The sequence below is a fragment of the Leguminivora glycinivorella genome, chromosome 13 (assembly GCF_023078275.1).
Source record: "Leguminivora glycinivorella isolate SPB_JAAS2020 chromosome 13, LegGlyc_1.1, whole genome shotgun sequence".
Taxonomy (NCBI): domain Eukaryota; kingdom Metazoa; phylum Arthropoda; class Insecta; order Lepidoptera; family Tortricidae; genus Leguminivora; species Leguminivora glycinivorella.
The window spans coordinates 17,536,619-17,561,296 of NC_062983.1; the positions used below are offsets into that span (position 1 = coordinate 17,536,619).

A 24,678-nucleotide genomic window follows, 5' to 3' on the forward strand; every position below is an offset into this window, starting at 1 on the left:
TTTTCCAAAACCTATCGCCAATCTTCATGAATTTGAAATCGCGAGAAGTGTTTTAAGAGTTCTAGGGCCGTTTTCGTGTAACAGCATAATTTTTCTTTCATTCTTCTGCACTTGGTATCAATATTTGTAATCTACTGCTTTTTCTCCCGATCTACTGGTTTTTTATTCATTTTTCTACTGTATACTTCAGATTCCGTCTGGCAACACTGGTAAGGACTATTAAAAACTGTTAAAAAAAAATCTATTATTTTTGTGCTTTGTCCGATTTTGACAAAAAATGTGTCAATTGAAAGGTATTGTTTAATGTAATCGAAAAAAAAATTAAAAAAAAATTGCTAAAAACGTGTAAGAAAAAATTAAAAAAAAACTTAAATTTTCGTATCACGCTGAATAACTGCTAAGAACGACAGATAAGATATACAATGTCGATACATGAGTTTTTAAAATCAAAGACAAATAAATTGATAATTATAAACTGAAAACCGAATCGAAATCGGATCAGTAGTTTTTAAGAGACAAGTTGCCAAAGTTGGCTTAGTTTGTTTATATGGTCGCTTTTAAATTATTCAGCCAAAAAGTCAGAAATAATATATTTTTCTTACAGCTAAGAATATGCATTGATAGAAGACATCATAATAAATGATTTTCGCTGAGGATATAAAAATTTAATCCCTTAGGAATCCGAGCGTAGCGAGGTCTGCAACGAAAAACAACAAAAAAAACAAGTTTTTTTTTTTGGGTGGTCTGATTTTTACAAAACGTGTGTCAGTTGAAAGAAATTAATTTATGTAACATAAAAAAAACTTGGTTTTTTGTTGTTTTTCGTTGCAGACCTCGCTACGCTCGGATTCCTAAGGGATGAAATTTTTATATCCTCAGCGAAAATCATTTATTATGATGTCTTCTATCAATGCATACTCTTAGCTGTAAGAAAAATATATTATTTCTGACTTTTTGGCTGAATAATTTAAAAGCGACCATATAAACAAACTAAGCCAACTTTGGCAACTTGGAATAAATTTAAAAGTGGAAAATGTCTGCCTTGGGTGAGACTTGAACTCACGGCCTCTGGATCGATACTCCAGCGCTCTTAAATCCGCATAAAAATTTATTCTAAGCCTAGTGGCATCGATTGCAGACGTTTCTGCTAATCAGAAGTTAAAAATTTGGCAACTTGTATCTTAAAAACTACTGATCCGATTTCGATTCGGTTTTCAGTTTATAATTATGAATTTATTTGTCTTTGATTTTAAAAACTCATATATCGACATTGTGTATCTTATCTGTCGTTCTTAGCAGTTATTCAGCGTGATACGAAAATTTAAGGTTTTTTTAATTTTTTCTTACACGTTTTTAGCAATTTTTTTTTTTCGATTACATTTAACAATACCTTTCAATTGACACATTTTTTGTCAAAATCGGACAAAGCACAAATATAATAGAATTTTTTTAAACAGTTTTTAATAGTCCTCACTACGCTCGTCCTTCTAAGGGCTTAAATTATGACATCCTCGAGAAAAAAACTTTTATTTTGATGTGTACTGTCACTGTGTACTTTTATGTCTAAGAAAAATAGATTATTTCTGACTTTCTGGCAAAAGAATTGCAAAGTGATCATATAAACTAAACTTTTCCAACTTTGGCAACTTGTACCTTAAAAACTACTGATCCGATTTCGATGCGGTTTTTAGTTTTCAATTATGAATTTATCTGTCTTTGATATAAAAAAACTCGTATATCGATATTCTACATTTTGTCATTCATTCTTTGAAGTTGTTTAATGCGATACGTAAATTTACATTTTTCAATTTTTTTGTTACTTTTTCTGAACAATATTTTTTTTTTAATTTTTTTTAAGTTGCACTAATCAATATCTTTCATTTGAGATACGATTTGTCAAAATCGGACGATATGATAAAAAGATAGAATTTTTTTCATTTTCATAAAACACCTCGCTGCGCTCGGCTTCCTAAGAGATGAAATTTCGATATCCTCGGAAAAAATTGTTTACTATGATGTTTACTATCACCATGCAAAGCGGCTTGCTTCCATCTAAAAGTGCAGCTTTTGGTCAAAAATTCTCCATAAGTAATGACTACAGGGGTCCGACAGGTTTTCTAAATATATATTGTTTTTTTATTCGAGGTGAGATTTTAAAGACCAGTTCTTCGAAACTTGCTATTGTCATTCTGAAATATTCTTTGAACTTCACTTCACTTGTCTGTAATGCCGCATATTTCCTTTCAAAATGCGGTCCGTCATTATTCATTTTATATATTATTATATGTTTATGGGTTGACCCAGCATCTTCTTTTCGTCTCCTTTTTTTTAAGCGCCTCCGTAATACGAGCAAGAGCAGAATGCGCGTAATGGGATCCATGTCTGGATAAAGACTGATCGTGAAGTTCTGCACTGTGTATAGTTATCGAGGCGCGGCGACGCACCGCCAGTTTTGGCGGCGCGGCGACGCGTCGCAAAAATTCTGCGTTGCGGTGCCGCGCCGCGAGTTTTTGCGGTGCGTCGACGCACCGCGAGTTCTTGCGTCGCGGTGCCGCGCCGCAGATTTCCTGCCGCAAAAACTGGCGGCGCGGCAACGCAACGCAGAATTTTTGCGGTGCGTCGCCGCAACGCGCCCATGTGGCCAGGCCCTAAGTGATTGCTGAGAGAGCACAGATGTCATATATACCATAGATCAAGCAAACGTATCTACTTAGCGTGTCAAATGAACTCAGTGAAATCCACTGAGTTGTCCGTCTTTACTCGCAGCTTGCAGCTTTCGGGCGTCAATTTTTGTAAGTTGAAGTCAACCAAAACATAAAAAATGCCTTGTTACGTGATATTCAATTGCAACAACACAAAAATTATGAACAATCAAGAGCCTGAGACAGGCAAGAATCAACTTCAGTACAAAATTTGACACGCTCGGCCGGCCCCTATACAAATATATAAATTTGTTTCTTCTATCTAAATTAAGTTCTGTGTGAGAGAGGCATAAAAATTGAGCAGGTTCATAATGCTCTGCCTATCTCTTTTGGAAATACAGGCATCGTTATGGCAAAAATGGCACAAAATGTTCGACTAACCAATTTAATTTGCTAGTTAGAATAGCAAAGCTCTCTGCTTATTCAATGTCTATTAACGTTTGCATAATGAGCACTGTCCTTTTGTCACACGTAACAATGTTAGTTTTAGTGCGACCCATGAGCGATACACTGTTTAACATATGAACGTACACAAGCGTTCAAAATTAGTGAGTAAAATCATCTCATAAATATTTTTATTTAGTCTATTTTGCCCTACTGATTATGAGCCAAATCCTACCATCAAATGGGAATGTCAAAATAACGCTATTTAAAGCATTTTGCCAATCCTTTTACACGTGTAGCATGTGGACAAATTATACTAATAACCTAACCACAAAATTAAAATTTTGAAAAAACCCCAACCGCGACATAGTAGTCCGATTTTCATGCATACAACCTACATAAATATTTGAAGTCTCCATTCTCAATATATTTTGACTAGATAATTTGAAGTAAGAAAATTATAGTTATTTATCCAGGTACTTACATTTTATAACGTAAAATCTACAACCTATTTTAAACTAACTACATTAATTTATTTATATTTATTGGTTATTTATATTATATTTATTAATATATATACTGCATGTTACTAACTTACTTACTTACTTATAATTATAACGATGAAACTTTAAAAAAATAACCTAACTTTTTTTTTCTTCTTACCATCTTTTTCACTCTGTATATTTTTGCTATTTACATACCTAACTAACTAACTCACTCATAATAAACAATTATCAAATTATAACGAAGTGCTCAATTAAATCCAAAATACCAAATAAACATCACAACAGTTAATAATGTCTAATTAAATTGAACGAACACAAATTGGTCCGGACGAGTTCGCAGCGAGCCATATCGCGAGTGTCAAATTGAAGCTGTCAACTATGAAATACCCTTTAAATTGGATACTATTCGCCTTTGATTCGGCGGGGAAGTTCGGTCATGTAATGACTACTAACTAGCCAATGCGGTCGGGTGGCCATTCTGGTCATAGACTAAAGATAAAATATAGAGAGTACAAACCATTACATGACGGGTATGTGACGTCATCATGACAATATATGACGACTTACGACATTGGAGCTACTGACTATCATACATTGTCGTACAACTAGGGAACAAATTAAATTATTTTATTGAAAATTTTTTGATTTATTCTTTTTCAAGTAGTCACACTACACAGTCCAGTCTAGTGGTAATGACGTTAGCCGCGTAAGCTGAAGACCCGGGTTCGATTCCCGGCTCGGCCCCCAGTGGGCATTGTCGTTTTTTCTTTCGTTTATGATATCTATTTCAATTTATACATTGCCGTAATAGAAAATGGTGTCATTATGACATTACGTATCCGTATTTTGGTGTTTCTACTATTTATGAACTAGCAAATGCAGTCTAGCGGCCATTGTGGCTATATCAATCATAGACATAGAAAACATATTGACCGAGGAAATTAGGCAAGACCTAACTAACCGTAAGAAGAAGCGCCTGGCATCCGTTGGTTCGTTCGCTGGACGACATTCAAAAATCTGCGGGGCACTTCTGGATGAGATTAGCCCAGGACCGGGATGTGGAGTACACGAAGGGAGGCCTATGCCCAGCAGTGGGCGATTAATGGCTGAAATGATGATGATGATGAACTAACCGTCATCCTGTACCTACACTCTTATGAAGCATATCATATCCTGCAACCGACACATTTATCTAGTCTTCTCGATCTTCAATCAGTATCAGCACCTTTTTTCTCTACAACTTTATGAAAACTATAAAAAGTTCTGGTGACCAACTGGCTTTTACAGTCGCAATGGAAAGTGGTGCCGTGGATGACGTCACATACCCATCATCTACAGGTTTCTCCTATCTATGATGACTACTAACTAGCCAATGCGGTCGGGCGGCTATTCTGGCTATTCGAACTGCCACCGATACCCGAAAGGGCCGAAACTCGTAACGAATTTGCGGTCGAACCTTTACGGTTGCTGTTTTGTTGAAGCCAGTAAGGCGGTTTAATTATTAGAAATGTTGCGAGGTGGAATTTACGATGCGAGTTTGGAAGTATTTTGTTATCATGAGCGGTAGTCGTGTTTTGTCATAGATCAAAAAGAAGATCAAGTATTATAGAGTGTTAGTGTCAAAGTAAAATATGTAAGCACAGTGCATAGACTGCCATCTCCCGTCTTAAGCGATAAGATCGCCTGTTGTTAGTCTTGCCTCTGTTTACTTAATTTGTTTTTGTTCCTTGTGCATTACTTGTAAAGTTGTAAACTATGTGAGGTGTCCAATAAGGATATTGCATTGTATTGTGTATATTTTATCAGTAGGTAAAAACCAAAATTCGCTTCGAAACTCGTGAGCGCTGGCTTAAAGCTACAAGGAAATCATTGGGGTAATTCCGAATGTCAGAAATGCTCTGCTAATTCCGAAAGGGGAATCTTGATATGATGGAAATAATGGTGATTTTTGTGCGACTTTCGGAATTACCAAAATGCACCTTAATAGGATATTTTTTATTCAAGGAGCACATTACTTACAGTTTACAGTGAAAGTAGGAGAGCTCTTATATTGAAGCGAAAACATAACACGTGAAAGGCTCAAAGGGTCTTACATACACTCCTATTTATAGTTGAAAAACTTAAAGAAAGTCACCTGTTGTATGTGTGAGTGACATGTTCGAATAGAGAATTAGTGACACAAACAAAACAAACGCCTATTCGAACACGTCACTTACACATACAACAGGTGACTTTCTTAAGCTTTTCACCTATACTAGATAATCAATACTATCTGTATTTACCATACTCTTACCATTGTTACAGTGCCGCCTCACCAGCTGATTTTATACGACAAGTCGGGCCGGGATGTATCGGGCGTGGTCGGGCCTTTGGAAGAGGGCAACGAACTTGTTCTGGTCTGCGAAGTACGTGGAGGTAAGTCACCAAACTAATTGAGGACTTTTTAGTGGATAACAACCGTTATAAATTATAGAATAGTACATTGTGCAACGTGGGCGGAAGTTACTTAAATATTGCACACGAGGGTAAGTTAAATCGCGACAGCTTACCGGAGTGATTTAAATACTCGAGTTTGAAATATTCTTACGACTCGAGATCTATATTAAGTTAGTAATCTAACTTGCAATATAAAAATATATTAAAAGATAAAAAAAGCTAAATACAGTACTATAAATTTCATGATTCTTGACTTCCTAGAGATAACGATTTTTCTATAACACCCGCATCCCTTGCTAGCAATTGCACTTTTACTCTGCTAGGATGATGGAAAATACATATGAAAATTCGTAATATACAAACACTTACGAAAAAAATTACCTCGAAACAGGGTGAGGTCAGTGCGGGCAAGACCGGCATACTTTATTTGAAATAAAGTTTGAGTGGATAAAACTAGACTATTCAAGTAGTCTGGAGTGATCCGCATGGTCCTATGGGGTAACAAATTTAATATTCTACACAGCTTTTATAATACTTGGTGAATTAAAGTAAACTTATGTGATAAAAATCACTTTTTTTAAGGCTCGGCGGGTTGACCGTCCCCACGCGCTGAGTACGGACAGACCGTCTAGTGCTCGTTGTCGCGTAATTTCATATATAAATAAGTATGCTCGATGGTCGAGCTCGAAACACGAATCAAGTTTTTTGTTAACTAGTGTTCGTCCTAGGGATATCTGTTGTAGACCAATGGATTAAGGATGAAAAACTGGTATACCTTGGGAGGTGTAAGAAGTGATAGATATATAAATATAAAAGTTATATTCAGTAGACGGTCTTTCTGGGTAGACGGTCTTCTCCACACTGACCTTACCTACTATGTTTTTTGATATTCAGGTGAGGTGACTCATTATATCTGGCATTCCTGCAGACTCAAAATTGCTATATTGCTATCTTATCCTTTTCTTACACTTTTATCGTTCACTGCTTTACGAAAAATATAAGAAAAATAATATTTCAAAACAAATATAGGAAGCTTACTTTAAATTAAACGTGTCACTTTCAAATAATCCTTTTCTCTTAATATGAGTACGTGACGTCTATTTAAATTGTAAAATCCTATAAAGCCAACTGTCAGAAAAGTTTTTCAATGAGAGTGCTCGTATTTGAGTTTGCTACGAAAAGTTATAGACAATTGGCTAATCCCATAGTGGAACGACAGCGCGAGCTTACTCGCAATATGAATTATATTTCATCTGAGCTTATTTTCTGAGTTTTATTGTTCTTTCTTTAAACATATTTTGACGTTGAAAGCGTAGCCTAGCGGTAAGTACGTGCGACTTTCATTCCGGAGATCGCGGGTTCGAACCCCGGCTCGCACCAATGAGTTTTTCGGAATTTATGTGCAAAATGTCATTTGATATTTGCCAGTCGCTTTTCGGTGAAGGAAAACATCGTGAGGAAACCGGATTAATACTAATACCAATACCCAAAGGGTCTAGTTTACCCTTCGGGTTGGAAGGTCAAATGGCAGTCGCATTCGTAAAAACTAGTGCCTACGCCAAATCTTGGGATTAGGACCCCAGGCTCCCATGAGCCGTGGCAAATGCCGGGATAACCCAAGGAGGATGATGAAACATATTTTGACGTTGATAGTTTCGGATGTTTGAATCTGTTTTAATATGTATGTACTAGTGGTTGCTTGATTTTAACTTATATTATTTGTTCTGATTGAGAAATTACAACGTTAGTTAAAAAGATAAGATTGAGTGCATGTAAGTTGTATTTAACGTTTTTTTTCCTTTCTGTTTTGCAGTATACGTTACTAACGTTATAGACTCAATAGTTTAAAAAAAACTCTAGTTAACTACAATACAATAAGCTACAATATTTGTAATAGGAAGCATTAGGTTACGTTTCTCCGTAAACAATATTTTTGTTACTGTACCTACCATAGCACAGTATACTAAAGAGTCCTATCGTACCACACCTCGGACACTGGCGATCAAAGATATGAAAGAGGCGCGTTCCTAGCACAGTCTAAGCTCGTGTAGGTGAACGCGTACTATGCTTGTATGAGTGAAATATGACAGGCCGACTGTACGCGTTTTTGACAGGCGGTAACTGTGAGGTAACCGAGAGGGGGTGGGCGGCACTTTCAGCGGGGAGCGGGAGTGGCCATACTGTACGATAGTACTCTTTATTATACTGTGATCGTACAGTATAGCCAGTTGGCCACTCCCGCTCCCCGCTGAAAGTGCCCCCATCCGCTCTCGGTTAATCACAGTTACAAATGTGTCAAAAACGCGACCAGTTGACCTATCATATAGTCATACAAGCACGGTACGCGTTCACCTACACGACCTTAGACTGTGTGTTTGGGAACGCGCCTCTTTCATATATTTGATCGCTAGTGTCCGAGGTGTGACCATAGTCTGATTCTTATCTACAAATTATTTTAAATTGGCAGAAATTATAACCAAGATATGTATTTAACGAAAAAACGATTAAAAAAAACTAATATAAATAAAATGTTTTAATTCACCTTGAAGTTAAATTCGTTGCCTTTTGTTCTGACCCTTCTAACCTTTCTTTCTATTTTAAACAATTATGGGCACTAAATAGGCACTACGAACAATAATTTTGCATTAATGTTTCCGCTTTTACGAACTTGTGGAAAAAAATTATATAATCTGCTTATTTTATTGCTTTAAATAATCTGACTTACGCACTCACGATATGACTTTGATAATATTTTTCTATTAAATTACAATGAGTTCAAAATAACCCGTTTACAAGGCGTAGGTCTACTAGATGTACAATACAATTAGCTAATTTATGATACAGTTGTCGATGTGTGCGTGCGAAATGATACGACTTGCTGGTCGTATGTACACCCTTACACAGACATGGGAATGATGCGCGTGTATTACGCAATAGCCCAATAGGACCATCCATCTAAAAGTGAGCTCATATAACCCGGCAACCTTCAAGAGTATAGGCATCATCTAGGCGAGCTCACTCCATCGTAGGCCACGTCTTTGCCTTTGGCTAGTCTGTGCCCAAGAGTAAGCTCATTTACTAACTAAATCTACTACAAAGTATATATTTATAATATTATTTTCATCACACCCGCACTTTAAATGTGCTATTGCACGCAAGCGGAGCGTGAGTTATAGAAAAATCGTTCTCCCAAGGGAATAATGAAATTTCTTGCACCGTACTTAACTTTTTTACATCTAACTATTTACATATTTTTTACATTGCGAGTGTGATGAAAAACATTGCGTGTAACTCGGGGAGTATGAATATTACTAACTCGAGTCTTTAAATCGTTATTACTCTCGTTAGTAATATTCAACTTCCTCCCCTTGTTGCACAATGTACTATTATTTACGTCATCAGTGCCGTTCAGTATGCTGTCCCTGCAATGCTGAGTGGAGACTCTGGAGACCATTTTAGGCCTCACATGGTTATTACTACTTTTTTACTTTGTCCACCTTTTTTTCCTATTTTTTCTATTGATGTGTTTTTATCCTACTTCATCTCTTGGTTTGTACATATTGATGTGTTTCCTGCATAAACGATTTATATTCTATTCTATGTATTATATTCTAATAACAAAAAAGGGTATTTATGTTCACGAACTTGTGCGACAGGCGTATTAAGTAAGTAAATACAAATTGCCGTGTCGCCGCACCAGTGCTGTCCGATCTCCTTCCTATACAGGGTGAAATAAAAATGACCGTTCAAACTTTGTATAGTGCCTTTTAAAGTCATAATTAACAACTTTTATTATTGGATCAATGTTGGAATCGCGAAAAAAATTTTGCCTGTTCTATAGAAATGAGCGGGATCATGACAGTCAAAATGTATGCAACTATGCAACAGACAATTTTTTTTCTATTTCTGCATTTGTCCTATAGTAAATCTTGTTCAATATGACCTTAAAAGTCACTATGCAAAGTTTGAACGGCCCTTTTTAGGGTTCCGTACCTCAAAAAGGAAAAAATAAAACTTTATAGGATCACTCGTATGTCTGTCTGTCCGTCTGTCACAGTCAATTAACTTGAAATTTGGTACACATATGTAGCCTGTGACCCAAAGACTTTTCAATTTTAAGAAAATTCAATTTTAGGGGCCACTTTTGGGAGGTAAAGGTGAAAATTAAAAATTAAAGTTTGTAGAACTATATTGTGTTACATATCAAATGAAAGAGCTTTTAATAAAGTATTTCAAAAATATTTTTTTTAATAATTTTTTGTTAAGTAATTTTCAAGTAATTTAAGAAAATAGGCAAAAAATGACCACCCCCTCCCCTTATCTCCGAAACTACTAAGCGTAAATTTTCAAAAAAATACACGAGATAGTTTTTAATGTATAGATTATAGGAAAACCTATTAGAAACAGTAAAGCGTAAGTCGGACTTAAAAGAAAAAAACTCAAATGACGAATTTCACTCACTGCCGCTGCAAGGAGTTACCAAATCTCTTGAAATTGTGTGAGCGCGTTTGAATATTACATATAAACTCATTTTTGTTTAGTTTTTCGCAAATTATTCGCAAAAATTACTTAAGTTCCTACTAAAAAGGAGGCGCTTAAGCCCTTCTTGTAGTGTACTGAACCCTTGCAACGCAAGTACAACTCGCACTTGGCCGGTTTTTTATTTCAAACAACAAATCGCATGCGAGTTCGCGCCGTCTAAATGAGCCTTAATCGACTCGACCTCGATTCGGCAGATAAAAATGATCTACCGGCCCCGTTGTATTTTTACGAGCAAAACCAAATCATTTACATAGACATTAATATCGGGCAATTTAAATTAGGGCGGCGGACATTTTGTATAAATTGTTGATTTATTATTAAACGTGTTTTGCTTGTGAAATGTTTCGGGCTTTTAATTCGGTTGTGTATTTCTGACTTCACTCTTTAAATATTTATTTTTATATATTTAATATTTATCTTATACTTTTAAACGAGCAATTCTTGTATATTTATTTATACCGACGATCTCGGAAACCGCTCTAACGATTTCGCTGAAATTTGTTATGTGGGGGTTTTCGGGGGTGAAAAATCGATCTAGCGTAGCCTTAGATCCCGGAAAACGCGAATTTTCGAGTTTTCATGAGTTTTTCTTTCGCGTTAGTAAACGTAAAATATGGTCGTTAATTTCGCCGCGCGCGCATCGATTCCGCTTAGCTCAGTCGTACGAGGTCGGTCTAATGTACGCAGATAGATCGTAGGTGTCAGGGTTTCTAATCCCGGCCAGAAATTAAGTTTTTGTTTTTTGTCTTTTTTTTGTTTTTGTATTTATAAGAGTTTTTTTATCTAAAGACGTGATATATATAAATAGAACCGAGCGAAGCTCGGTCGCCCAGATATTGTATCTTATGAGGCAACATTTTTGGTAGTTCTTATTGTACCTAGGAATTTTACGTTCGTTTTCGACCAAGTCTCCTAACATGTAAGTACAGATGTAGTTCGAAAATCTTTCCCTTCGTATTCGTAGTTCAGACTGTTAAATAACATGACACATTCGTACCTACGTTTCCGTAAAAATAGTAGTCGTGTCAAAAGTTTCGTTCCTCTAATCGTGAAATTCATTTTTGACAGTTACAAACAGGATCCGTTCGATGGAATATAATTCACAATTCGTAACATTTTTTTAAAATTATAAACTGGCCAGTGATTGACCTTAATTTAAGTGACAAAAACGACTTTTATCAAACAAAAACCGGCCAAGAGCTTGTCGGGCCACGCTCAGTGTAGGGTTCCGTAGTTTTCCGTATTTTTCTCAAAACCTACTGAACCTATCAAGTTTAAAACAATTTTCCTAGAAAGTTTTTATAAAGATCTACTATTGTGATTTTTTTCATATTTTTGAACATAGGGTTCAAAAGTTAGAGGGGGGGGCGCACTTTTTTTTCCTTTAGAAGAGATTATTTCCGAAAATATTAATATTATCAAAAAACGATCTTAGTAAACCCGTCTTCATTTTTAAATACCTATCCAACAATATATCACACGTTGGGGTTGGAATGAAAAAAAATATCCTCCCCCACTTCACATGTAGTTGGCGTGATTGATATACATATTGGTACCAAATTTCAGCTTTCTAGTGCTTACGGTTACTGAGATTATCCGCGGACGGACGGACGGACGGACGGACGGACAGACAGACATGGCGAAACTATAAGAGTTCCTAGTTGACTACGGAACCCTAAAAACCCAACTTTTTACATTGACATACCCGATATCTATCATATCCAGAGCTTAATATTTGACTTATCTTAACATTATTAGTCTTAAATTTAAACAGCGCAAACAGAATGCTAACCATACGTCACAATTGAAATCAATGTAGTCTACGCTCGTCGCCGTGCTACGAAACATCCGAATGAGCTACGAAGAATGCTACAAGGCGAGATGAATGCTACGAGACGAAATGAATGCTGCAAGGCGAGAGGAATGCTACAAATGCTACGCCGCGCTGCCCGGAACGCGATTGCAATATCTATTTACGAAATCAATTCCATACACGATGCACCTGAGAAATGTGGATGTGAATCAGTTATATATGGAAAATGGAGAATATTATACTAATGTTGGGAGAAAATATTTCACGTCATAACAGGGGCGTATTCGGAAAGGCAAAAATGGAATAGGAATAAAATAAAATATTTTGAGGATTTTATTCACTTTACGCACACAATACTGTACAATGAGGTTATTTGTCACAGAATTTTCACTTGGATGCAACTTTGCCAGAATAAGAAAAAATAAAATAAATAATAAAAAATATTTTGATAAAATTGGCAACAGAAAAAAATATTTTCTCAAACATGCAATGAAATATTGTCTTTAAGTTCCTTAAAATGGGCTGGGAAGTATCGCTTTTTGGGCGCAACAACTCGAGAGGACTGTAAAGGGATTTCATATTATTTTTTAGGCCAAGGCCTGCAAAGTAACTTTTTTTTATAAAATATTGTCCTTTAGAGCATTTTTTTTTTTATTTCATTGTACGTTTGAGAAAAGCACTATACATGCCTCGGCGTGAAAACGGATTTCCGGCCTCGTATCCCTATCCTATATATACCCACTTGGCCGGAAATCCTCATTTTCCCGGCCTCTGATGTAATGTACTATACCATCTCTTATATTTCCGTCTCTAGGCCGGAAATGAACTAAACATGAAATCAAATACAATTTAAAAGATATTGCATAAATAACAAGAATAAATCATACTTTTAAAAGTAACCGCAACAAGCGTATTATCATTACATTGCGGGACTTTTTATTTAGTCATCATCTTCCTTGCGTTATCCCGGCATTTACCACGGCTCATGGGAGCCTGGGGTCCGCTTTGACATCCAATCCCAAGATTTAGCGTAGGCACTAGTTTTACTAAGCGACTGCCATCTGACCTTCCAACCTGAAGGGTAACTAGGCGTTAATGGAATTAGGTATTTTTATTTAGTATGGATAAAATATTAATTACAATTTTAAGTAGAATTTATCATTTAATATCTTATCCTGTCAGCAATTCTCGAAAAGTTTGTACAAAAATTAAGGGAAAAGTTAATTTTGGGTTTTTTATTCCTTTTTTGTTACCAAGATGTATTTCATAAATTGAGATTTTAGTAAGTTTTATTTGGTCATTAAGGTTCTCTGGTATCTATATTTTCTTAATTATAACAATTATCCTGCATATATCTTACGAAAGTCGTCTTATATCACTAAATGTTGGTAACAAAAAATCAATTAAAATTTGCTGACGTGGCTATGTACAAACTTTTCGGGAACTGCTGCTATAATAACCACTGTTAAGACATTCACTCGTATTAGCTTTTACACACTGTATACTTTGCGTAACACGTCACAAAGTCTTGAAAATGTTCACGTATAAACAGTTGGTAATCCTGGCAGCGCTTAATGTCTCGGCCGGAATTATGCATAGCCTCCGGGATTAGTAGCGTGTCATCCCGCTGTGGTCGACTTTGCTCAATTTTAGGTTTAGCCGTGTTCTTGCGAATTGGTGAATGCGGTAAGAACTTTGAAGCAAACTCGAGTATCCTAAAATGGTGAGGTAAATAAATAAATATTGGGGACACCTTACACAGATCAACTCAGCCCCAAACTAAGCATAACTTGTACTATGGGTGCTAAGCGACGATATATAAATAATTAAATAGATAAATACATACATAGAAAACATCCATGACTCAGGAACAAATATCTGTGCTCATCACACAAATAAATGCCCTTACCGGGATTCGAACCGCGGCTTAGCAGGCAGGGTCACTGCCGACTGAGCCAGACCGGTCGTCAGAGTGCGAATAGATTGAAGTGATTTGCATACTGGTAAATACAATCAAAGAAGTATTATAGAGAGTTACTGTTCTTGAGTACTGTTCCTGAGTCATGGATGTTTTCTATGTATATAGCGTGTTATTTTATATGCCTAATACTATTGATGTTTTAAATAAGTTAAATTTTACTTAACGATTGACATGTAACCTAATGTTATCAATAAATTTTCATTTTCATTTTTTCATTTTCATAATTATTTATATAATATACATATATCGTTGTCTGAGTACCCACAACACAAGCCTTCTTGAGCTTATCGCGGGATTCAGTCAATCTGTGTAAGAATGTCCTATAATATTTATTTTTATTTTAACTAATAAACAACACATGAAGTTAGACATTCTCATAACTAGGTACATACCACCATTATTTCCTACCACACGTAAATAAGTAAACTTAGCTTGAATTCTCCGTACTCATACAACTAGAAAATTACTTCCTTTAGATGTCATTATTCTGCCACGAACTAAATTCGCTCCAGTTTTATTTTAATGACGCGAGGAAACGATTTTGTATAATTTCTACAGCTACGACATAATTTGGCGAATGAAATCGAAAAAGCGAAGCCAGTCAAGGATATAATGTGATATTTCGATTGGAGAAATTTTCAATTTGGGCTCGCGACCCTTTTTGGAATATTTGTAAATGCGTCGTATTTAGTTTTTATTTATGTTTCAAAGATAATGATGACCTAAATTATTTCAGCAGGGGCATCGCCTGTAGGAGAGAGGTCTCAACCCTCGCTCCGGGTCGTTCTTGGCGCAAAGGTTGTCCATCACGGTGGAAACGCAGCAAGCGTGCTGGGCACCTTTATGTCAGGAACGATACGTTTAGCTAGTGTAATGAATAGTTTAAGAAGTTAAGAAAAAATATTAAAATTAAACATTGGCAATAAAAATTAAATTATGACAGTAATAATTTGAGCGTCGAATGGTTGATAGCTCTCAATCCTTGATATTGATTAAGCTGTTTTTTAAGAAGAACTATTTTAGTAACAAAAAACTAGTTCATATTCATTATTTCAGTTATTTGAGACATAATCAATGTTACATAAATTCAATAATAATTGAATTAATGGGGTTGACAGACAATAATTTAAATGAAACGGTTCTGTCGTCGTATTTTTGACTTGTTACTTTGCTTTCAGATCCATAGCACCTAGCATAGCATAGCATAGCATAGTATAGCATAGGCACCTTAATTAGAATTAGAATAAGTTTTTTAAAAATGTATTTTGCTCACTGTATGGACTTTGGTCTGAAATAAAGATATTTTATTTTATTTTTTTTATTTTATTTTATAGCCTGAAAGTAAGCGGCGATACACAGAGAGAGGGACCGATTACTATCGCCTTCTGTATCTGACCCTTGATCCAGCCACCTAGTGTATTTCTCTAGGAATTTATGGGTTGAATTTAAAATAACAATTTTAAAACATTTATACCGCAATAACAAAGAATTGTGATGAAAAAAAAATACTTATTTTCTTTTAATAGTTTTTTTTTAATTATATTTTTGCTAAGGCTCAGTATTACATTATTTACCTCAGTACAGAGTGTAGGTACCATTTAGATGTGGTCTGCCTCAATTCCGCAATCGAGTTGTACCATCGCCGTTACTCGCTCGCGGCGATAACTTTACAGCGGGTGCCATTTGGCTCCGATCTCTCGCAGCGTGACTTATCGGTAACTTTAAGATCAATATATCAAAGTAATCGCCTTAATTTCTCATCTCTCACTTGGGAGCGAACTTATGCTTATTTCTTGACTGATACCGTCGTGATTTGCGATGATACAAGTTTGTGATGAGTATCGATAAATTAGTAAGTTTGGAAATCTGTTTGCGTAATATTATAGAGATATTTTGGGTGGCCTTGTAAAAATCCAGTCAGAAATCATATATCCAAATGGTATAGGTATAATATTTTTTATGTTATTTTGACGACCAGTCTTGCCTAGCGCGGTAGTGATCCTGCCTGCTACGCCGCGGTCCCGGGTTCGAATCCCGGTCCAACCTCTGAAGTTTTACTTAAAAGTGCGTAAATCGAATTGAATTAACGGTCGGACAGAGCACGAGGGCATTTATTTGTGTGATGAGCACAGATATTTTTTGTTCCCGAGTCATGGACGTTTTCTATGTATATAAGTATTTGTATATTATATACAGAGTGGGGCCTGTAACAAAGGCGAAGAATTGAACTCTAGGCTATTCTCCTTATACTGATCAACATTTGTTCGGCGACTTTTAAAAATAACTTGTATTTTGATTTTTATCACCTTTGAATTTTTTTTCTAAGAGGTAATGTATTGCGAATTCTGTTAAGTCTAAAGTGTAACAGACAACGTCAATGACAACAATAATGGCGTACATTGAAGCTAATACTTAATTTGTATAAAAAATTAAAAATTTAAAGACTTCATAATTTTTAAAAGTCACTGAACAAATGTTGATCAGTATAAGGAGAGTAGCCTACAGTTCAATTCTTCGCCTTTGTTACAGGCCCCACTCTGTATATCGTTGTCTGAGTACCCGCAACATGCAACATAAGCCTTCTTGAGCTTAGCGTGGGACTCAGTCAATCTGTGTAAGAATGTCCTATAATATTTATCAATTTTATTTATTGCTCAAAAGAAAACCTTAAAGCACAAAAGCCGGACTGAATGCCCTATGCCAAGCATTCTCTACCAGTCAACCTTAAACCATTTTTAAAGTTATAATTGGGCCTGATTTCATTAGACTACAAAAATAATATTTTTTATTTATTTGAGTTTTCATATTACCTATTTTTAATCTGCAATAGCATAATTGAGTAGCATAAAAATTAGTATACGATTTTTATACATAATTTTTTAATTGATGCTATTTACATGGACCAACCGTCATCCATCAAACTTTTAATTAAATTTTATCCATTGTTACTTTTTTCCATCCTGTATATATAATACAGGGTGGAACAAGTAATTCCCTAGTGCGCGTAACGCTCAATTGTGTAGCGGCAGTTATTCTTGAAACTCTCAAGAACAACAACAAATAAAAGTGCCTTAAACGGGTATTCAAAGTTTGCGCCGCAATTCAACTTAATATTTACATCATTTTTAGTGTTCAGCATCGACATGGTTTGCATTTTTTGCGGTCACTATTTTTAGTTTTCGCAGCATATTTATTATATATGTGTTTTGGTTTATAAAAGTGGATTAATAAGGTGCAATATATTAAAGAATTAAAATTTAAAAAATAAAACCCCGACCGCGACATAATAGACCGATTTTCATGAAACAATGCTAAGAACACTCCCGACTAACAGATTTCAGACAAAAAAAACTAAATCGGTTCATCCGTTCGGGAGCTACGATGCCACAAACAGAAACAAACACAGACAGACAGACAGACAGACACGTCAAACTTATAACACCCCGTCGTTTTTGCGTCGGGGGTTAAAAACGACGGACACCGCTTCGTCATGTGTGCGAAGTGGCCTAAATGTTCATGGCGTTAATTAGCCCGGATTGAATTACCTAGCAGTGAATCAATAAACATACTAATAAAAATTGTAGGTATACCTAGGCTGTGCGATAAGAAAAAAAAATATTGGATTATTGTTTCTGATTTTTTATATTAGGTCTATTTTTTTATATCTGGTCTGCAAAGGAAATCCAAATTTACCATATATTTAGTTGCGTGTTTGAATAAGATTAAGAACGAATAGAACAAAACCAATGTTAAAAAAAAAACTTTTTAAGATACCTACATACATGATATAAGTTCGGCTTTGCAAACTGGTTACCTATAGATTGTATGTTTGCCGATATTGTTTATATTTAATGTCAGAAAAATGTTCTTAAAAATTGTAGGGTAACATATTTTTTGTATAAACCCAGCACCAATCAACCTTATCAATCACTTAAAAACGGAATTGTCAATCAGTCGTATTGGCAACAAAAGCAAAGTTTATAATACCAAACCCTCAGAGGGCAGCACCGCGTAATTGGGCCCAGATGTTCTTTTACAAATGATTTATTATGAGGCCGAAACTCCGAAAACTTCTTTGGCACCGGTATTAAAAATTAAAGGACTAACTCCGCTTCCAAGGATACGACGTCAGGACGGCAGTGTGCTCGGAAATGAGTACGTTGGAATTCTGCCTGTGGTTTTAATACGAAAGTGCTTAGCTTAATTATATTGTAATAGGATATAATCACTCTAAGAACAAATTAAATTATATTCATAGAATAGTATTACGATACAAGTGCGTAAAAAAGGAAGTTCGAAACGAGTGGCGATAAATTAAAACACGACCGAAGGGAGTGTTTGAAATCGACACGAGTTACGAACTTCCTTTTTTACGCACTTGTATCGTAATGTACTATTAATTTGCATTTTAAGTAGTCACACTACTATTATCCATACTAATATATATGGGTAAGTGTGTGTGTCTGTTTGTTTGTCCGTCTTTCACGGCCAAACGGAGCGACGAATTGACGTTACTTTTTAAGTGGCTCGCAATCCGCGTGCATTCCGCTCACAATCCGCGCTCGTTTGTTCCCGCCGGCGTCCGTTGGGCACAACGCCAGCGTTCGTCCGGCGCACCGCTATCATTGCGCTCCTCTAACGCTCCGCCTACGCTCTCAAAACGCGCATGTGTGACCGAGCTTTTATTGTTTCTAAAAAAATCGTTTTTACAGTGCATAAAGAGACACCTAGCATACAATTTCGCAACTAGATCACTTATAAACTGCTCTAAGCATTCGCAAATAAATTAAGCAAAAGCGTTACAAGAATCCAAACCATAAAAAATTGCTAATTTAGCAGCATTTTTTCGTTCGCAATTGAATCGAAAGTAGAATTTCCTTTCAATAACAAACATGTAGATTTAAGCCGTCTTCAAACAGTTTACAGTCAAGCAAGCCCACAGTCTGGCGTGTATGCTTTACGTATTGACCTGCCGGCGAATTATGCTTCCAATTTTATCACTTATCCACGTGGATAAAGTATCCGTCACGCTTTGGCAAGTATGTCAGTGTGAGAGTGACAGATGTCTTATCCATGTGGATAAGTGATAAAATTGGAATCATGATACGCCGGCTGGGCAAGCTAAAAACAACAAACTATACGTAGGTCACAGACTGTATTCCTATAGACAGTTTACACAGACTGGGCGTGGTGGTAGGTTCACGATGTCTGTATTTTTTTTTTCAGTTTTTTTTACAAAGAATGGAAACGGACGCAACTGCATAATACAAATATAATTGTAATATGTCGTCTCTAGATACCTACTGCAGAAAGTATATATTTACATAACTTGATGTAAAAGGTATATTCAATATAATCATTTACACACAGGGTCCTAAAATAATCAAAACAAAAAGTTTCATTTACATTTAAAGCCAGCATATTTTCAATAATAGCATATCTGGGCATTTTCAGAATTGGGGTCCCCCATTAGCGTAAATTGTTAAGAAAAATTAACTCGCTGTCAATTTTGTGAAAATCTGTCTAAAACATTACTTTTTTCACATTATCAGTAGTAGTAGTAGTAGTAAAACACTTTATTGTACCAGAAAATAATACAACACACAGGAAAAAGAGCTTATTATAAGTACAAAGGCGAACTTATCCCTTTAAGGGATCTCTTCCAGTTAACCTTTGAGCAATTGAGGGAGAATTGGAGATGGTAGGCATACAGTACAAACGGCGCAGGAAACGGATTCTAGGTAATAATAAATTATAACTTACACTAACATGCAATATATACGAATAAATACATAATATACAACTATACAAATAGCAAATGACATAAATATATAATATATAAATTAAATATATATTTACATAATAAAAGCTACAACTACAAAACCGCATACATCCAATACCTTAGTCTTCATCAGAGAGCCAAAGCTTTTTTAGATTAGCCTTCAGCGAAGCGACCGACTGACACTGTCGAAGAGATAAAGGCAAGGAGTTCCACAATTTAACTGCGTAGATTGTAAACGATTTATTATAGGACCTATGTTGGTGGGGCGGGATACTCAAAGTGAGATTCACACTGGAACGGAGCCGGTGCCCGCTACCGTCAGCCAAGTATTTAAATCGTTCTGAAAGATAGGGAGGGGAAGTAGGAGAAAATAAAACATTATACAGGAGAGAAACCACGTGCATGTCTCTACGGCGACGGATGGGCAGCCACTCCAGCTGGGAGCGGAAATGAGAGATGTGGTCAAATTTTCTTAAATTAAAAATGTATCTGATGCACACATTTTGCAAACGTTCGAGCTTGTCAAGTAGCTCCTCGGTAAGGTCCAAAAATGCGATATCCGCATAATCCAGAAGTGGAATCAAAAGTAGATTATCAATGTAGATTATCGCTTAACGTTTATGTAATTAACACAAAAACAATATTTTATTGAAATTTCATGCTTAATTTATCGTCACAAAACTGACAGTGAGTTAATTTTTGTTAACAACTTACGCTAATTGGGGGGTCCCAAATTCTGAAAATGCCCATATTCTCGAGACGGGAAAATGAACACTGCTTTTGTACAGATATCGATTTCCAGTGGGCTATTTCACACAGTGACATTGCCACTCGACACCTCCTCTCGACACTGACAATTCTGTGTCTATTTCTGAGTTGATAAGTAACATTCTTACTCAGCGTCAATATTGTCTTATTGAACAGGTAATGAACGGCAAAGTGACACTGTAGGGCGACAATCGTATCTGTTGTGAAATCGGCCCCAGGCCATCATGTAGGTAGGTATTTTAATATCTAACGTATTATTAAAATATGACTTCCAAACTTTGGTACACGGGCCATTTTTTTCAAAGTTGTCCACCCCACTTTTTTTTTTGGATTTGGAAATTTTTATGTTGTTTCCACTCAGAATCGCGAGCTCTTTCAATTCTAATAGGAGAAAGTGTCTCAAGGTTTTTTTCCCGTTCCGTTACCATTTTTTCATACATTTAAATATGGCGGTAACGGAATGGAAGATTCGAAAAAATGTATGGAAATCTTGGGACTTTTTTTTTCTCCTATCAGGATCAAAAGAGCTCGCGATTCTGAGTATTAATCGCGTAAAAAATACCCATGTTACAAAAAAAGTGGAATGGACAACTTTGAAAAAAAAATGGCCAAAAAAAACATTTTATTTGAAAGTCAAATAAAACATCGTGTCCATCAAGTTTCTACCTAGTGATCTACGGCCGAAGCTCACGGCCTAGCAATTTTCTCCATTATTATAGGCCTTGTAAGCAGAAGGTAAAAGTTAGTCGAAACTTGCTCAGGCCCGGCCCAGAACTGTTCGGAACTTATTAGGAAAGTTAATAAAAGAACTCTAAGGTTCTGTTTACATACAACGTTCTACTTTCAAAGTCGCGTCTATCCGAATGATTTTCGGTGAAGTTTTTTGTTCGTCAATTTCCTATTAGGGAATTTTGCTTACGTAGAAAATATGGTAATAGAGGCAATTTTTGGTAATTGGCACAGTTTTGTCGACATCCGTATCAAAACATGATAATACAGGAGTGCACTAATAATTTAAATATTAAAAAAAAAATTAAGGCGTGCGTGGGGATATAGATCCAACACGTAGAGCCGTTTAATAATAATAGTATTTTATACAATCGTGATATAATACAAAGCTTTTCAGTCGAGTACCATGTTTAGGCCACGAAGATTGCTGAGTGGCCTAATAGTACGGTTACGGGTTAATAATAGTATTTTATACAATCGTGATATAATACAAAGCTTTTCAGTCGAGTACCATGTTTAGGCCACGAAGCTTGCTGAGTGGCCTAATAGTACGGTACGAGAGTGAAAAGCTTAATTATATCACTATTGTATACAATACTTTTTCTATGAGTCATCATCTTCATCATCAATGGACGAAAAATATCATCATTCAAGTTAAAATTACTCGTAATGTTAATAGCGTCGTTCAACGTTGTATCAACATCGAATTACCTGACAACCAATTGTTTGTAATAACCGTCTCTGATTGGTCGATAACGCGATAGGTAAAAAAAATGTATTTCAGATGCAGAAAAATTTATCGCAAATTAGTAAAGAACTTGTATGAAGTTCTATTTTTGAAATTATTACAGTTAACTAAAAGTGAACTTATTATACATAGTGGACTAAGTCTCAAAGTCTATCCAACACTGAAAAGTCAGCGCGTATAGTTTAGTCTGTGGTGTCCTAATTGACAGATTAGATTAAAGTCGGCGAGTAGAAAAATGATTGAATGAATGAATGATACACAGATTCATTGAGTCCCACGGTAAGCTCAAGAAGTCTTGTGTTGTTGTTGGCTTTATATATAATATACAAATGCTTATATACACAGAAAACATCCATGACTCAGGAACAAATATCTGTGCTCATCACACAAATAAATGCCCTTACCGGGATTCGAACCCGGGACCGCGGCTTAGCAGGCAGGGTCACTACACGCTAGGCCAGACCGGTCATTTTATAATATTAGTATGGATTGGCGAGGGATAATAGTTATTTCGTTATACAAGGGGGCAAAGTTGTATTTTAACGCCGAGTGTGGAATTGAAAAACGAGCAAGTGAGAGGATTCTATAGTTGAACCACGAGCGAAGCGAGTAAAATACATTTGCACCCGAGTGTAACACAAAACTTTTCCCCTCACTATAGCGAGGAAAGTACAACGCAAAAAACGCGTTTATCACTGCTTCCAGTAGTTCCACAGGTGGTAAATCATCTTTATTAGTAGATTCACCTACTTTTATCAATTTTAAAGCAGTTAATTTTACTTTATTCAAGGTCAAATTAATACCCACTAGTGGATAAAATGCGTTTTTACCCGCTGGTATTAAAGGACAAAACACGTGTTTCCGAGCTAGTGAGGGGAAAATATCATTGTGAAGTCAGTATCCATTCGAATTGGTTTGTAAGACGTCTACCCATACAGTTTAGCGTCCGTGTCCGGAATGTGTTTACTTACTACTTACTTACTGCGATGGCTCAGCGACCCGAAGTGGATCTTGGCCTCCGACACTAGATTCCGCCATTCGCTCCTATCCTGTGCAATCTGATGCCACTCAGTCACTTGAAGGTCACGCAGGTCTTTCTGGACCTCGTCGATCCATCGGTACCTGGGCCTTCCGACCGGCCGTTTTTCAGTAGATCGCCACAAGTGAGCTTTTTTTGGCCGCACGATCCTCTCCCATCCTCTCCACATGGCCGAGCCATCGCAGACGAGAAGCTTTAGACTCGCCGATGACGTTGGGCTCGTCACTAAAGCTCTTCCACCTCGGCAAGTTCTTAAGACAAATTGTTACAAATTTTATTGACTATATCAAGCAGTTACAAATTAAATTCCTTTTTAATTGTCCATAAAATTATATAGCCCGACGTCGGCGGAATTCTTTAAGACAAATTGTTACAAATTTTATTGACTATATCAAGCAGTTTGCAGGATTATTAAACTTCAATTGTTAAGGTTTGAAAAAGATCTTAGATAACATAAGAAAAAAACAGTATGTAAGAACATAAAAAAAACAAACAATAAAGTTTAAAACTAAACAATTGATTTGGGCGATGACGTAACTGCGTGGCTCTGTTGCGTCGTTTGCCCCGGTGTAGGATTCGGCGATAATAAAATAGGCTAGGGGATGGCAAAATGATGATTATCTCTAGCCTGTTATGCAATAACTACACAATTACACATATGTCAGACGTACTTATTTTTCCGTACAACGTTTAATTTTGAAAAACGTTTACTAATTTTAGGTACACTAATTTTAACACAATATTTGCGCTTTCAACTCGTATTAAATTAATATATTATTTTGAAACCTGTGATTTGGTGGTTAAAAAATTTTACCTAAGATAAATTAGCGATACTTACATAGATCATGTCTATATTTATCTATGAATAACAACAATGTACTTACTTTAAGAGAATATTGTGTAAGGACTTAAGGAGTCAAAACATTTATTTATTTAATTATTCCAATTATTTTTTACAATCTGAGGAAAATAAAACAAGTTTCTATTAGCATGATACATATTTCACATTAAAAATATCGCTGAAAGATAAGTATTTCAGAAAATTATTTAGAAAGATAAGAAAACCAGGCATATGGCTATACGATGGTTTAAAGCAGCCGGCCATAAAAATGGCATTATTATTCAAGTGCTTTTATTTACATACGATGCTTGGTGTCTGGCGATAAGCGACGCGCACAGTTTAGAGCTCGTTTAATATGTGACGTTCTCAAGTAAAAGGTACTACATTTTCGTATATACAGGGTGTAA

At 36.0% G+C, this 24,678-nt stretch overlaps 1 protein-coding gene across 1 annotated transcript in view; it reads left to right on the forward strand.

Moving 5' to 3' along the window:
- LOC125232375 (hemicentin-1-like) overlaps positions 1 to 24,678 on the forward strand; it is a 265,437-nt gene that overhangs the window by 145,517 nt on the left and 95,242 nt on the right. Inside the window, exon 5 of the mRNA XM_048138016.1 lies at positions 5,897 to 6,007. Within this exon, the coding sequence (XP_047993973.1) occupies positions 5,897 to 6,007 (111 nt within the window). The remainder of the gene's footprint in view (positions 1 to 5,896; positions 6,008 to 24,678) is intronic.